Below are 16,002 nucleotides of genomic sequence, written 5' to 3' on the forward strand. Positions count from 1 at the left end.
CATAAATATTATGAAACATCCACTTCATTTGAAACGAAGGAGGTGGTACAGGTAGGTACCACTGTGCCGTACAAATATTAATAGTTTCGTACATTATTCAGCGATCTTTGTTAACCGGCTTCAATAAATGTGAAGATGATTGTGAAAAAGAGTTTGAAGAGAAGCGAACGTGGCCAAGAGAACCCGAAAGCTCAGTCATCTAGTCCAGTGGTATTCAACCCTTTTTGTTCGCGTACCCCCAGATATAATTTCTCTTCAACTTTGTACCCCCAAAGTTGTTGGTGTATATTTCAAGTTATACATAGTATATAATCTACATCTAAAATCAATTAAATAAATTACATTACTGATTACTCAGTGTTTATCATAAAACATTTTTTTTAAATTTCACGTACCCCCTAAGATGTCTTCGCGTACCCCCGGGGGTACGCGTACCCCAGGTTGAATACCACTGATCTAGTCTATCGTTAATAAGAAAGCCAGCCGTTACACACGATCTGAATCATTTCCGTCAGTTATGCTCCAGTCTCCTTCAGGGTCTTCGAAGTGACTGCTTTCCAAGTAGTGTTAAAACTAAAATTGTGTATCCATTTATCTGTCCTACCGAAGCATATGACGACACATTCTAACCTCCTTGAATTCACTGCCTTCTTTGAAGGTAATTCCTGTATTGTCATAAAAGAAGTGTTGAAAAACGTACCATATACCTCTCCAGAGCAAGACAGATGCGTTTCCCTTGAACTGAAAATCTACGTGGTGATTTACAGCTTCAGACTTCAAGTAAACTATAGTCATATTTTGAAACAGAGATCATTTTGAGTTTTGAAAAGGACTGAAGTTAAAAAAATTAAGGCCCTATTGTCGAAATTGTCAACAGCCATAAAACAGTGTAAGATTTAAATTTATATTTTGCTTGAAGAATGCAATGTCAAGTTAGAGAAAGTGTTTCCTTACTCAAACCTTTGCTGCAAGAATTTTGAACTACGGGAAAGGTATACCAACTCAAACGATCGTCACATGCGGCATATTTTAGGGTCAAATGACCTGTGACCTGGTTTGACTATTCATTCTGCTCGAACATTACTACACTAATCGTATCTAATTACTTACTTTTTATCCGGCTCGAAACGTTTTATAATTTATCTTAAAGTCGAAATTTTCTTTGGGTCTAAATCATTGCTTAAAACTGGGTCAAACATTTCTGCTGTTTTGAAAAAATAAATTCATTTATTCATATACATACTATAAAAGTGTTTTAAATATTGCATACATATGCATGATTTTTATACTGCGTTAAACCTTTCTTTTCACATAAACTGCACGTTGTAAAAAAGTTCATGGCTGGCTTCAGGGTCGATGGAAATACGTGTAGGAAACCACAGAAGCGGAATCGTATGGCAAGATCTAAATCATCTTCAGTATGTCGTAAATGTTGCAATTCGGAATGGAAATAACGTTGTTGATAATATATTTCGCCGTTCACCAGATGTTTTATTATCATTATTATTATTATTTAAATATATGGTATAGAATAAAATATCAAGCGCGCTATCTTTACTGCCATACTAGCAGATGTATATTTGCAGAAGTAGAACTTAATCGTGCATTACGATCGCTTGTCACGGAATGTCAGTTCAAGAACTTTTCCGGTTTACTCGTAAGAATCGTTGCTTACATGTAGGCCTGAGCAGTTAGTTCAGTGTGTTCGTGTAGTATGTATACAGGACGAGTGCGTGCGCATTTGATCATAGTGAAGCATACTTTTTCATTCATCGCTGTGACGCCGCACGGGGTACATGGACCTATTTAGCTCCGTTAAATTGAGTTCACACTGTTTTATACGTTTTCTGTGATGTCACCTTAATATCCGATTAATGTGTAGTGCTGCAAGGTGCTTAATCGTTAAGGTAAGATTGAAAATATAATTACATTTACGTCTTATTTATGTTTTAAATGTGTAATGTGTAGTGCATATTAATATAATTGCTAGGCTGGGGTACTGTTCGGTCTGTTAATGACCGTGACGTAATAAGTATAATGAATGTGAACATTAACTAAATATAAGTTTGGAGGTTTTTGACGATTGTGCGACATAGCGTGTTAATATTTTTAATTATATTCGTCGTTTCGGCTTGTGTAATTTTTTCACCTGAAGACGGGAGTAGAAGGAAAAAGGAAAAAAATAATTAAATTACCAAATGGCCACTACTCTTTTAATTAAATAACCAAGATGTTATGTAATAAGTGTAAGCAAGTTGCTGTGGTACACATTGTAGACACTGTGCAAACTGCTTTGTTGAATTGGGTTTTGCATAATATATTCAATTTAACATCTTAATATCTTTCAGATAGGCTTGGTGTTAGGTCGTTTAAATGCGATGACTAGACTTTAATTTCGAAATGTATTCCGTTAGCTCTTCCCGTCTCCCATATAAAAATGTAAATAATAAGATGTAGGTCTAAAGATTACAACACAAAAACTTTAAGTTCGTGATATTTGAAGTCTTCACGACAGTAAAATTGTTGTTTTTTGGTCTTCTGTGTTGTGAAGCCGTGTGGTTTTGGAGATGGTTGCCAACATCTCGGAGGAACGCTTTGCCTTCATCTTCTGACTAATATAACTTTGGGAACAAGCTGTATTTTTAACTCACTTTCTTTTTCAGTTTAATTATTAACTTCATCTTTCTTGTTACAAAACCAAAGATTTCACTGAACATCTGGATCACGTAGTAGACTGCAGTAGACACCAGCTGTTGGTAATTAAGCTCTAGTCCGTTGAATTCCTTCCAACTCGGAACTCTGAGAGCAGTCTTATTTAAACCATTGCAGTGGTGTTATAAGTGGTATTTCTACCCTGAACATGGAGGCAGTACGTTCCTCTGGACCGTTTGTTACAACCTAGAAGACTACACGTTATCACAGCCCAGATGACCACAGTCTACATTTTTACCGCCCTGAAGACCTCAGATCTCACAAAATTTAAGTTTTTTTTAATTTTATATTTTTAGATATAAAGGCAAATGAAATATTTTGCACTGGATGGTAGCATTCCCCGAATTTAATCTGGTCTTAGCTTATTCATCAGTGCACTTTTGATATGTTACTGTTGCATCCAAATATGTGACAATTTTTTTAATTTTAGAAGGATTTGCTAACTATCTTTATACCTAGTTCTCTTGCATTCTGGTAAGGAGACATGAACTTCCTTTCTCCTCATTTATTTCCAATAGAGTTCTGTGTTTATTCTTTGTGGCATTCACGTTTTCGACGAGTACATTGAAATGAGCAGCACAGACCAGAAGCAATTATGTCCTGTTAAATCACAATTTCCTCTGATTTTCTTGGACTTTCCTAACGACGTAAGGAAGCAGAGTTGAAAAGTTGTGGCTATAAAGGTTCACACAGCAATTCCAATAATTCATTGTCCCGTAATATGTAAAATTTCGTAACTACTGTGTAGTCATTTAGCCTACTTAATTTCTTCAGTAAGCCGAAGTACGCTAATATCACACCCGTCTCTCAGTCGTCAATCCTATGACTTAAATTTTGAACAAATTGACCACCTCACATTCGTAATTTCAGTTTTCTACTAGCAGTAACACAAATATGGCAGCCGTACGAATTTTGGCGGTGGGAACGAAATTAGCGCAAGTCCCATTGTTCTAACACCTTTACCAGCGTCTTAGCGTAGGGCATTGAAATGTTCTGTATTAACAGCTCTTGATTAATGCGCAGTTTTTATACGGTAATTTATCTTTGCACTGAAAAACATCAAGATGGCAACCACACATAATTTAATTCTAGCTTTCGGTTTGATTTCGATAACTAATGAACCGCTGGAGCAAGGCATACAAAATTTTGCATGTGGGTAGACCATAAATGTCTTTAAAACGTATATGTATGGAACATATTTTGTACGTTTCAGGGATGGCTTTTAGAATGCAGTTTTGTAATTTAACATCTGCTATTCTAGTCTTTTACTTCTGTGTTAGCACACTGAAATTACTTTTGTTAGATAATAATCAAAAGTTTACAGATTGAAAAGTTGAATTTTCAAACTTGTTAAACTTCTGACGATGACTGTATTCTGGGTTGTAATGCCGTGTAGTGTGGTAGAAGTGCACCAACGTTTCAGAGGTCCTTGCTGCCTCTGTCATCAGGGCGACGAGTCCTTCTGATTATAGAGGCAGCAAGGACCTCAAAAAACATTGGTGAACTTCTACCAAACTACAAGGCTTTAAATCTGACAGCCATCTTCAGATTGGTCACCGTGATAACTTTAAATATCACATTTAAATTTGATGTATGCGTTATCATCGTAACGCCATTTGTTGTGGTAATTATGTTAATGGTGAAAGGTCTGATAACCTTGACCTACCCCCTGTAACTTCTTTTTATTGCGGAATCATGTACCTCGGATAACAGCATGACGTGAGTTTGTCAAGATGCAAACACCCAATAGCAGCTCGTGTAGCAAGTACATAAAACATCTGCCTTTCTGTCACTATCTGTGGTGAAATTGGAAAGCGGAACTTCGTCAAATGTCGGTTTTATCTCCTTCGCCGATAAGTAGTAGGCACTAGCACAGAGAAATAAGGCAGTATTGATTTCTGTCTTTAATGTGCAACTGCGGCCATGTCAGATGTGCGTTCGAGGATAATACGCGGTAGTGTAGAGTGGAATCTGTTGAGAACGAAATTCTAAGAGCCCTGAATAGCCCCTTTAACACACGGACTTCCACAGATAAAAATATTTCACAGTAAATGTTCAAAATATTTATGACTCAAATCACAGGAAAATCATGTTACAGACGTAACCGACCCTGGAGGTCAACTGTTACTGAACAATGCGCGTTTTGTCGACGATGGTCTGCTGGGTAGAAACGCCTTGTGGACTTGTGGGTAGTTACAAACCTTTTAGAGGAACATATTGCAGGGATGAAGATGGAATCAGTATGTTCCTCCGAAACGTTAGTATCTATCCACAAGTGTACACGGCGTTACTGCCTATTAGAACATCATCAAAACTTGTATTGCTCACTAACAGAAGGCCTACAGTGTTCTAGGTGTCTTAATTGATGTTATTTAGTATTATCCTTGCACCAATCCTTTAGAAATGTGAGTAACGTGTTTCTTTCATTTGAAATATATTTTTCCGGTTAAAATAGCGTAATTGGAATTAATTAGTTAAAGGAAAAGGTACAGTAACAATCTTGTATTCTTTTATTGTGTGTACACTTTTATTATAGTGTATCTTGATTCAATGAACCTAATGTATCGCAATTATTCATGCGTACTGAGGTTGGCAGAGGTCACCTAGTATTGGTAAGGCAGGAAAGTTCAACAGGTTACGATGGGCTGGGCATGTAACTTGAATGGGGCAGACAAAGTAATATAGGCTACATAATTTTGATCGGTAAACATTTTGAAAATCAGTTTCTTGGAAGTTTATAAAGGGACAAAATGGCAACGCGTAGATAGATCATAAGGGAATAGTTTGAATATGGGAGGTGGATGGAATCGGTCAGTGTTCAGTTGCGATCTTCGGTGTTAGTAGTGTTAAATAATCGGCCAGAGAGAGAAAGAATTGATTAGTATTACGATCTTAGAATTTGGTCAGATTATTCACATTTACGAAGAAGTGAAACATTGTTAACTTAATTAGAAAACAGTCTTGCTAAATAGTTCTTATTGACCATTTGGCTCCAGAATAAGTTGTTTGAAATGTTGTGTTAAATTGTCTGGTTTACATGTCCGAAGTCTCCAACACTATTTCACTCCCCTCTGTTCTTGTTTTCATATTTATAAATGTTTTTATTTTACACAGATGGCCTATAGTTACCCACGCCTTAAACGTTTGCACTGCGCAGTGATGAGTGATATTTTCATATTAAATTTCATTAGCCGACTTCGTGGTACAGGGGCTCCATTAACCATGTTTATATTCAATCCAAAGGCTCCATTGCCATGGTCAAAGCCATTTTATTTTATTCTTTCAAACCCCTCCGCATGCCCACGTCTTGCAATTTGTCTGTTCCCGTGAGTATTCCACTTTAAAAGTGTTTCTATATGCTTTCTTACGCTTATTTTTATAGCTTCCTTAAACGATTAAATACCCGAAGATATTAAATAAATTCACGCTGTTTCAACATGTGAATTGTTGGAACGTCGTATGCGATGCGATTGTGTGATTCATTGCGCCAGTAATATGTGGACAAAATCCATCATCTGAATTTTCTGACGAAAGTGTTGTATTAATTTCTGCTGCTGAAGAAGGAAGTAAAGCCAACTCTCGAAACGTAGTAGGCCCTATATTATCATAGCTGGACAGTGTCCAACGTATCAGTGATACAATTATTTGAAGACAATATCCTGGTATTCACTTCGAGAGACTGCGGAGAAAACACAAGGAATCTGCCTCGAATGCCAGTACTGAAGCCCGGTAGAGATTATAATCGGACATGTAGCGAATACGTAATACAATTAGACTATAGAATGTTACCTCTACACCATCTTGTTCGGTATAATTTTCCTGTTAACAGTTGTAAAGTTACACATTTTGAAACTTTCGTTGTTATTTGTTTCAAAAACGACACTGCAATATTTTAAAAACTTTGTTGGAGCATTTTCAAATAAAATTTTGTGTGTTGTTCGTGTACATTAGTGCGATGACGTTTAGTGCATATTCATTGCATGCAATACGCAAAATATTTTGTTTACTAAGTAAAACATTTTGTGACTCCACATATTTCCTTTCCTCAAGAAAATTGGACGTCGGAATTTTGAAAGTAGTTTACTTATTCCGGAGGAAAAGAAAAAATCCTTTAATCAATGATAAATTTAGAATGCAGAATTTTACGACGCAACGTTTTTTTTTAGTGTAAATGGCCATTTTGATGTGAAGTTTTGAGGTTGAAAAAATTATGATTTGTGTGGTATTGGGTGTCTGACAAAGTCACCTTTGTTAGTTAATTTCATATAGTACACCTAAACATGTCTCCCTCGCCATATCTGTACTGTGCTCTCACTCATAACAGCGATAAGTAACTGTTCCGATATGTGGCGTGGTAATTGATCAAGATTAGTATAAAGCTTCAGTTTATTTGTGTTTGTGAATACAAAATTACAAACATGTTGACGACAACGCAGAATGTTTGGACGTTATACCGGCACAGAAACAGATGTGTAATTATACATTTATAATTGTTGTTTCTATCTTGCCCATGAAAGCATTTAAAGACCGGCCTACATTAATGTAACTTATTCTTTCTTAATTTCTTGGTTTCTTTGCACGAGGCATGTGAAATGAACGCATAGTAAAAGATCATATCTCCGCATTTAACATCTGTAAAATTAATTAATATATTCTTATTAATTTTGTGTCGGATATCTTCGCCGGAAGTTGACAGGTCATTTTATGTTTATGGTATCGACCCAACCACATGTAACTTATCAGATTTCTCAGAAACATCTTATCGTACAAAAATTAAACATCGAATGAAATAAAATACACGTTTATTATGATCTACGTGATGCATTTTCATTGTAACAAATAGGCCTACTCAACGAAGTAAAATAAATTTTTTTGCCTGTGTACCGTCCAGTTATCTTTTCAGTTGGCTAGCTTTTTCAGCAATAGAACTTTTGATTCTATTGCAGTCTCTTATCTTCACGGTTGATTAGCGTAGTTAGTAGTAGTAGAGTAATATGCTCAACAAGTGGACATACAAGGAACAATGAAGCATACAAAATACGAGTAGTAAATGCTCATTTGGTGTACACCCTTATTTTCAGTGTTCCAGTTGATTGATAAATGACCAATTTCCAAATTCTTCAAAACTGACTTGACAGTGCCCCGTTAAACAAGTTACTCGTAATAGAAGTTTGGTTATTATTTCTGTCTCACGTAATTTCCAGTCTCTCGCGTCACACAAATATACACAGCATGGAATCCACGTCACGGTCATAAAAGCCAACTCAGAAATCGACACGAACGTATGTTCTGGGCTCTAGTTAAATCTGGGCCCAGCAATTCAAATTATACTACTTTTTTTTGTAAAATTTACTATGTTGTTTTTATCATCACGAAGCTTATGTTATCTTGACAATGTTGTTTGCCCTGAGCTGTTATCAAGTCCTATTTGCAGGACCTACCATTTTGTTTTTGTCGCTGTACACAAGTGTGTCAGCTATAACAATCGAGTAATAAGAGTGAAGCACGGGTCCTTACGAGCTTTTACTTCTATTTCTTGTCACCCTCTATGGATATGTTTTCATTTAAAAACCCGAGAGTTGCAGTACGACTGTGTTTCGTAAGAACGTACTTCAAGCAATTTGTAGTACACTACTAGTGTGAAGAGTTTATTTAGATGTTTAAATTTTATCCAGTATATTGTATTTTTACGGTAGAAGTAACAGCCACTACCACAGTTGCATGGCTTGTGCACGTGGTGATTTGGAATGCTGTAGGTACTGTGCTATCCAAAGAAAAGTTAACAGGTGTCGGTATTTTTGAGAAGTTTAATTTGTGTTTTTCGACAGAACGGAATATTTTTCTTCTGCCAAACGAAAAAGTGGACAATTCGCAAATATTGCAATGCTGCGGCCGCAAGCGAAATGCTTCACTCTTATCTGAAAACGACGTAGCTCAGGATAGGGTCCGATGGCGGGCTTTTGTTCGGGTTCCATAATGAAAGTGGGCTGCTTTTTAACAAGCCAAGTAACAGTGGACTTTTCAAAGAATATCCTGCACCATAGAAAGCGATAGAGAGAAGCAATTGTGTAATCTTAATGCAAATAAATAGTTCCCAAGTTAATGTTATCATCAGACTGCTTTTGGTTGAAAAGATTGATTTTATTTATTTATTTATTTAACAACGCTGTCAGTAGCTCAGACTAATTGTAAAGTATATACGTATAAGGAAGTGGTCGTGGCCTAGTTTAAGGTACTATTCCATTATTTAACTATAATAGAAGAGACGCCAGGATAGCCTGCCTCTGATCCAAAATTCGATCTCTGGACCTCCCGAATACGAAGGAGAAATGCTAACACTCTGCCGCAGTTTTCAGTGAAATAACTCCATTGTGAATAGGATTCTGTTTGATGTTCTGCTCACAGCTGTCTCTTATAGTAACATCATTTCTGTTCGTGGAGAAAAAAGTTCTAACCGTGACCATTTCAGAGTATTTAAAGTACCTGAAAACCTACTTTTAATAGGATATTTTCTATTTTATTATACCATGTTTAATGTGTTGTACATCTGCAAATAAGGTTTGTAAACGGATTTGAAAAAAGTAAACTTTATAAAGAATTTTTATTTAGGTATAAAACTTTTTGGAGGGATTACATTATAAATTAACATTTGTTTCTTTGTGACGTGACCCTACTGCAAATTAGATAGATTCTATTATATTGTTGTTACCAGAGTATTACGAGGTTTTTTAGGGTAGTGGATAACCTTTCAGTGTTACATGAAAAAATGAAGGTTATTCTTCTCTGCAGCAGTGAATGCAAATTAAAACTATCAGTACTTCTGAAGGTGCGAGCCGGCGTAGCTCAGTCGGTATAGTGACTGGCTACGGACTGGGCGACCACCAGGGTTCGATCCCCGATGGGGGCAGAGGATTTTTCCTCTAGCCTCTGCGTCCAGACCGGTTCTGGGGCCCACCCAGCCTCCTATCCAATGGGTACCGAGGTTCTTTCCCGGGGGTAAAGCACGGCCGAGGTGTGATGCTGATCACTTACCCCCATCTAGTGCCGAGGTCAAGGAAGAGAAGAGCTATACCTCCACTCACCCCAAGCGCCTACATGGCGTATAGTGGGACTGTTTTACTTTACTTCTGAAGGTGTATGAACTTTCCGGGGAAAGCAATCTCTAATAATTATTAATATATTACACCTGTAATATTTTAGTGACTGCATATGGTCATAGGGGAAGAGGGATTTTTTATTATATTAGGGTAGGAAGCAGAAAAGTAGCCTAAGTCTAACACGTTGTGTTTATTATATGCAGAGACTAAAATGGTAGAGAAATAATGAGTTGGATATTGGAATATTTGATTGATACTAGTGCAGTCTTTTATGTCATCTGATGACAGAGTATTAAACCGCTAGCAACATCAGACAGAGGTTACAAGATGTTGATGAAGTACGTATGACCTGAAGATCATGGGTGGAAAGATGAAAGGCACACACAAGTTTGGTTCGTAAAAAGTCGGTGGTACAAGTCTCATAGGACACCAAGAAGATGTGAACTATATTGAACTTCTGTTTCTCTTTACTTTGCGCTGACATCGGTTCAGCAAAAGATGGCGTCCAGTTTGTGGATGGAAACATCTGTTGCAGGGCTGTTACTGATTTTTAGGTTTTATGTCGTTATGGGCGTTGTACCAGAACACGAGGATCTAGTAGAGGGTGGAATTTCAGAAGGTTGATAGTTGGTGTTGGTTCAGTTGCATTCTGTGAAATGATTAATACTTTGATGACTTCTTTATTCTCACAGCCACCAGCACTCACAATTATCATCACTCACCAATAAAATTTATTTTTACTGAATAAATTTCAGAGTTCTTTATCTTGTTCTTTTAAACTTTATCATACGATGATATGTGGTTTCAAAGTTAATTTTTCACTCTTATTATTTAACTTATCCTGGTAAAGAGTGAGTGAGCTTGCCCTATCTTTGGAAGAGAGGATCCCCATAACACTTTGTTGAATTAAATCCCCAAGCTTTGTCTAGCGTATGTTCAAAACTAGGGTTGGCAAAGTCCAAAAATATTTCTTTCTTACATAGCCCTTTGTCCTTACACACAGGTTTTGTAGCTTGTGCTTAAAAATTTGTCACAACTAATACAGTGGACATTATTCACAGTCTGCTCATTGTTCTGACATACTCAGCATAACTGGTTAACTTCCTCTTTATTACGCCGTCTCCTTTACAGGAGGTTGGCGACATATTATGAACAGGATCCTTCCATCCTTTTCTCGGACCGGGACCTGTTCATATACGTTCTTGGCAAATGATCCAGAAGTGGTTTGCCATTGCCTTCTTCTGTGTGTGAATGGAGTAATTGTTTGGATGCCACGGAGAAACCGGGGAAGCCCCCGGAGGAAAACTCCGTGTTGCCTAGACCACGGCCTTGCCCAACACAAGTTATAAATTCGGGCACCGCCGGGAATCGAACTCGGGACCCCAGAATTACAAGGCCAGCGTTAAATGGCTAACAATATTTGTTTATTATGTAGCGTGGTTTATAAGCTTTCATTTTTCTCTCTTAGAACTTTTGTACATAATTAATAATTGTTTGGATATGTGTATTTAGAGACCTAGAATGATATTAAGCTGAAGAAATTACATTTTCCATTGAATAATGCGCTGTGTGATTGTTCTGAATTTCTTCAGATGACGAGGTACAAGCAAGCAGAGCTCGAAGAGGATGATAGCAGTAGCGTGGGTTCTGTCCAGCTAACAGAAGGTGTCTCTGCCACTGCAACTCACATCAGATACCACACTGTAAGCTTAAGAGAAGTCCTTAAATAGTTTCAATTTAAATTATTTATGTTAGTATTTATTTTGGTGAGCATTATATTGGCCTGAAAGTCTACCCATAAATTTGGCTTCATCTCAAAATGGAAAAAAATATATATATATTTCTGCAACACCTATTTTGCTATCCTTTCATCACATCCACAGCATATACTGTTTCAGTTCATCATCATCATCATTATTTAGGGTTTAGGCCATATGGCCTGCTCCTTGGAATCTGTCCGGCATTCTTTCTTGAGATTTTTTTGAGTAATTAGTAGCCCCCTGGGTTGGATAATGCTATGAAGTAAGTGACTAATTTCATCTGTATTTGATTACTCAGAATCGTTTTCTACAAAACTAGTTGTATACGTTTTGTAATGTCATGGCTTCAGGCTACACTTCCTTTTCTCATACAACAAACATGGTATACTACATTATTTGCAATTCTAGCTGCACTGTATTCAATTTCCATTAATCACTTATTTTATTTATAGCTTGATGGGAGGAGGTGGGAGGAGAGATGTAGGAATAACTTTTCTTTTCTGAAGGATAAATAATCAAACCATTAATTAACAAATTTTCAATACATAAAGATAAATTGAAAGACTGTGTTCTTCGAATGTCCTGATCAAGAATCCATTTCCATGTTCCATTGCATATTCTGCTAATAACCGCATGAACGAAGATGTTTGACAAGTTGGTACAAATTCTATCATTACACTGTAAAGGCCACTGGGCCTTAGATGTCGAAGGCTGATAATGGTTATAAACATGTAAATAATCTAAAACTGGTATTTTTATAAAATCTAAGGTGTGTCTAATTGAAGTATTAATTTCTAGTTCATTATGCCCATAAAAGTGCACACGTTGTAATGTAAAATAACATCTTTAGGTATTTACAGTAAGCCTACTGAGAAATTTAAAAGTAATTCCAAATGTTTCACCTCTTGTTTTAAATCTCACTCCTTCCCTGTCATGTTCTAAAATAAAAGGTTATAAATGTAATTTGTCATTGAAATAATTGCGCTCAAGAGGAACAAAGAAAATTGCATAATGAGGAGCTTCATAATTTGTACTGTTTGGCAAATATTGTTAAATTATCAAAACAGTAATGTTGAGAAGGGTGGGGCACGTAGCTCACATGGGACTAATGAGAAGGGCATACAAAATTTTGGTTAGACAACCTGAACGGAAGAGGCTATTTGGAATATGGTGGGAGGGTGTAGACTGGGTTTATTTGGATATGGATGACCAATAGTCAGCTCTTGTGAATATGGTAATGAACATTTTGGTTTTATAAAAGGTAAGAAATTTCTTGACTAATGTAGGATTCTGCTTCATGGAGGTAGTTAATTATGGCTGTTAGGAAAGGCTATTTCATTGTGTTACTTAAAACAGCATGAAGACTGATTGTGTAATTCCAGGTGCCTTAACTTTCTAATAATTATTAATTAATTTGTTTGTATATTTATTTTTGCAAAGGCATATGCTGATGAAATGGCTTTATCCTCTCTGACACTACTCAGTAACATGTCATATGACATATTTTCTTTAAACGTTTCTGATGCAAGTGTTACATTTCTCTTTCTCTTTTTTTTAATATTCTTAGAATTTGTATTTTAGAAATAATTAGTTTTCCATACTAGAAGTTTATCTATTTTCCATGCCTGAGTTGTTATGTGTTGATAGGTAATTTTTATATTGGGTTTGTAGAAAGAACAGAATAGGACATTTCCATATCTTGAATTCTTGAGTTTATTTCCTCTTGGCAGAGCAAGGCCATTTGTAAATATTTACACTCGTCTACTGAGTTTAGAGGTATCAGTAAATTACTGTCAACACATGAGAATGTGGGAGTCACTGAGACCCTGTCTAGATCATTATGTTAACTTATTTGTTGCTGGCAAACAGTGAAACATGTCTAGTGTTGCTATTCATTATATTTATAATATGGTAATGTGGTGAATGTGATTCTAACTAAACAGTAAACATAGAGTAAGCAAACTAACAACTATTAACGCTATAAAAAGACACTATTGCCATACGCATTTCGACCTCAAGAGGTCATCGTCACAGTTCACAGGTACACACGACACAACTATAGCTCGCCGAGACCAGCTACGGCCACCGAACACGGGATCAATAGCTAAGTGCAAGTTCTACTCCTGTGAATAACAGCATCTAGTGTAGTGTTGCTTGTTATGCTTTTGTAAAATACTCTACTTCATTATTTGTTTTCTAAACCAATTTTAAACCATTTTGATTAAATGAATTAATTTCCCTGATGCCACTGATGATGACCTCTTGAGGTCGAAACGCGTATGGCAATAGTGTCTTTTTATAGTGTTAATAGTTGTTAGTTTGCTTATTCTATATTCTAATACTCTACACGGTATGCAAAGTTTTAAACAGTAAACAGTTACACCACAAAAGAAAGAAGGAAGGTCAGCTGGATCGCCATTGTATCTCTGAAGCTGACCTTTGTTATGTATCAAGTGTTGTAACAGGTAATCTTAATAGGAAGGGGTGTAGGGACTATATACTACTCATACTGTAGTATGACTCATTATTGGAAAATGGTTACTGAATCCCACTCAGTTTTGCATTAAATTCCTCATTGAATTCATTTTAACTTTCCTGTTTTCATGAATAGTATTTATAGTTTATTGTTTATATCTCTTCCATGTTGCGCTTTAGCTGAAACCTCCTTTTTACCCCTTTTTACTCCTTTTCACTACTTCACCTGGGAGAGCCATACACGTGTTTGTAAAATTGGGGCTAGTCATGGAACCCCACCAAGGCACATTGTCTTGCACTTCCTGTGCATTTTGTTTGCAATAGTAGAGTAAAAGCAAACTAAGATATACAGTTATGGTCTGAATCACCTCTTCACATAATAGTATGTATGCCTTCTGCATTTAGCACAAGATGGAAAGACTCGGATGTACCCCCATGAATATGTGAGAATTCTGTCGTGCATGTGAGTGTAGTAAAAGTATACCCTCAGAAACTAGTTACTTGTCACTACTAAGACAGAACAACAAAGAGGTATTTCAGAAAGGCTTATAAATTTCTGATGGGAATACAACCCATTTATCTTTGAGGTAACAGCCTTCCCCAGTATTCATTAATAAAATATATTCATAGGCTGTCAGCAGCCCATGTTATAAAGATCGGACATTCTAAAGACAATGTGTATCTAACCTTAATGACTGCATTTGAAAGCTAGTCAGCTTCATAATCTTGATACTACTAATGGATGTGTGCTTTATATTCATGTTTTGGGCACATTATGAACAATAGTCTCTTGCCTTATCTTAGAGAACTGCAGGCTCAGTCCTGAACAAAGCAATGTTACTGGCATTAATCATCCTTTCTGCTATCAGTGACATTCTCAGATGGAAGCAATAGCCTGCCTGTAGATCTCATGGTCACTAGAGAAGAAGAATATAAGTCAGTGAACATAACAGACAGCTGGAACCAGAGTAGTATTTGTTGTTTTGTTATGAGTCATACCATTCAAGTCTTGTTGCTGTATGTTTCTGTTTACATGCTAACTTTGTTTATATTTGAAACAGTAACATCACTAATAGTCACTAAACTGAAGCATGCAGCATTTACTGATTTTTTGAAGGGCTGTGGTATTAGTTTTTCAGTTGTGGCCAGAGCCATCACAATACTATCAACTGAACAAAACTTTAATACATCATTATTTTCACCCAGCAAGAGGGGGGATCAAGATGGTTGTCTTCTGGATTGTTGTGCCATGTAATCTGATAGAAGTTTACTGACAGTTTAGAGTAGCAAGCACCTCTGAAATATCAGTAAACATTTACCAGACTATATAGTACAACAACCCAGAAGATGGCTATCTTCATACTCATCACCATGAGAACCTCATATCCTACTTAATCTAGAGCAGTGGTCCTCAATGCAGTGCCCGCCAAGGCTTTTTTTGGGTGCCCGCGTTGTTACGGAAAGAGGTTATACTGAATAATGAAGGCCGTTCAACCATGAAAATTATAAAATCAAAGCGCAGATCTCGACTTACTGACGCCCATCTTGACGATTGTTTTCGAACAGCAACATCATCCTACACTCCCAAATTTGAAAAACTGGCAGATGAAATGCAGTGCCAAACATCACACTAACTTCACACTTGAGTAATAATAATTGTACTTATAAAACTACGTATTTTTGATTGCATGGTTTCTTGTATCATTAAATGTCGTGTTGTTTTGTATATTATTTCGTGTCCATATCTTATTTGTCCAGAGAAAAGAAAATTTGGCTTTGTTAATTGGTTGGTGCCCGCCACGATCTCATAAACTCTCAAATGTGCCCATAGGCACAAAAAGGTTGGGGACCACTGATCTAGAGTTTAATTACCTACAGCTGATGCCTGTTGTACTGTCAGTTTCAAATATATAGTCCTTGATACTACATCATACAGAATTAAACTGAATAATGAAGTA

At 36.6% G+C, this 16,002-nt stretch overlaps 1 protein-coding gene across 4 annotated transcripts in view; it reads left to right on the forward strand.

Moving 5' to 3' along the window:
- Positions 1-16,002, forward strand: part of Nep3 (M13 family metallopeptidase neprilysin 3) — a 122,101-nt gene that overhangs the window by 78,701 nt on the left and 27,398 nt on the right. For 3 of the 4 annotated variants that reach the window (XM_087351109.1, XM_022059951.2, XM_022059952.2), the window contains exon 2: positions 11,402-11,512. In XM_087351109.1, coding sequence (XP_087207235.1) covers positions 11,402-11,512 — 111 coding nt within the window. Of the gene's footprint in view, positions 1-1,707; positions 1,908-11,401; positions 11,513-16,002 lie in introns of those variants that run through there. The other variant, XM_022059950.2, reaches the window with a different exon arrangement.

The sequence above is a fragment of the Zootermopsis nevadensis genome, unplaced genomic scaffold, assembly GCF_977971745.1.
Source record: "Zootermopsis nevadensis isolate Lab colony 2312 unplaced genomic scaffold, Znev_1.0 Znev_ptg000018l, whole genome shotgun sequence".
Lineage (NCBI taxonomy): Eukaryota > Metazoa > Arthropoda > Insecta > Blattodea > Termopsidae > Zootermopsis > Zootermopsis nevadensis.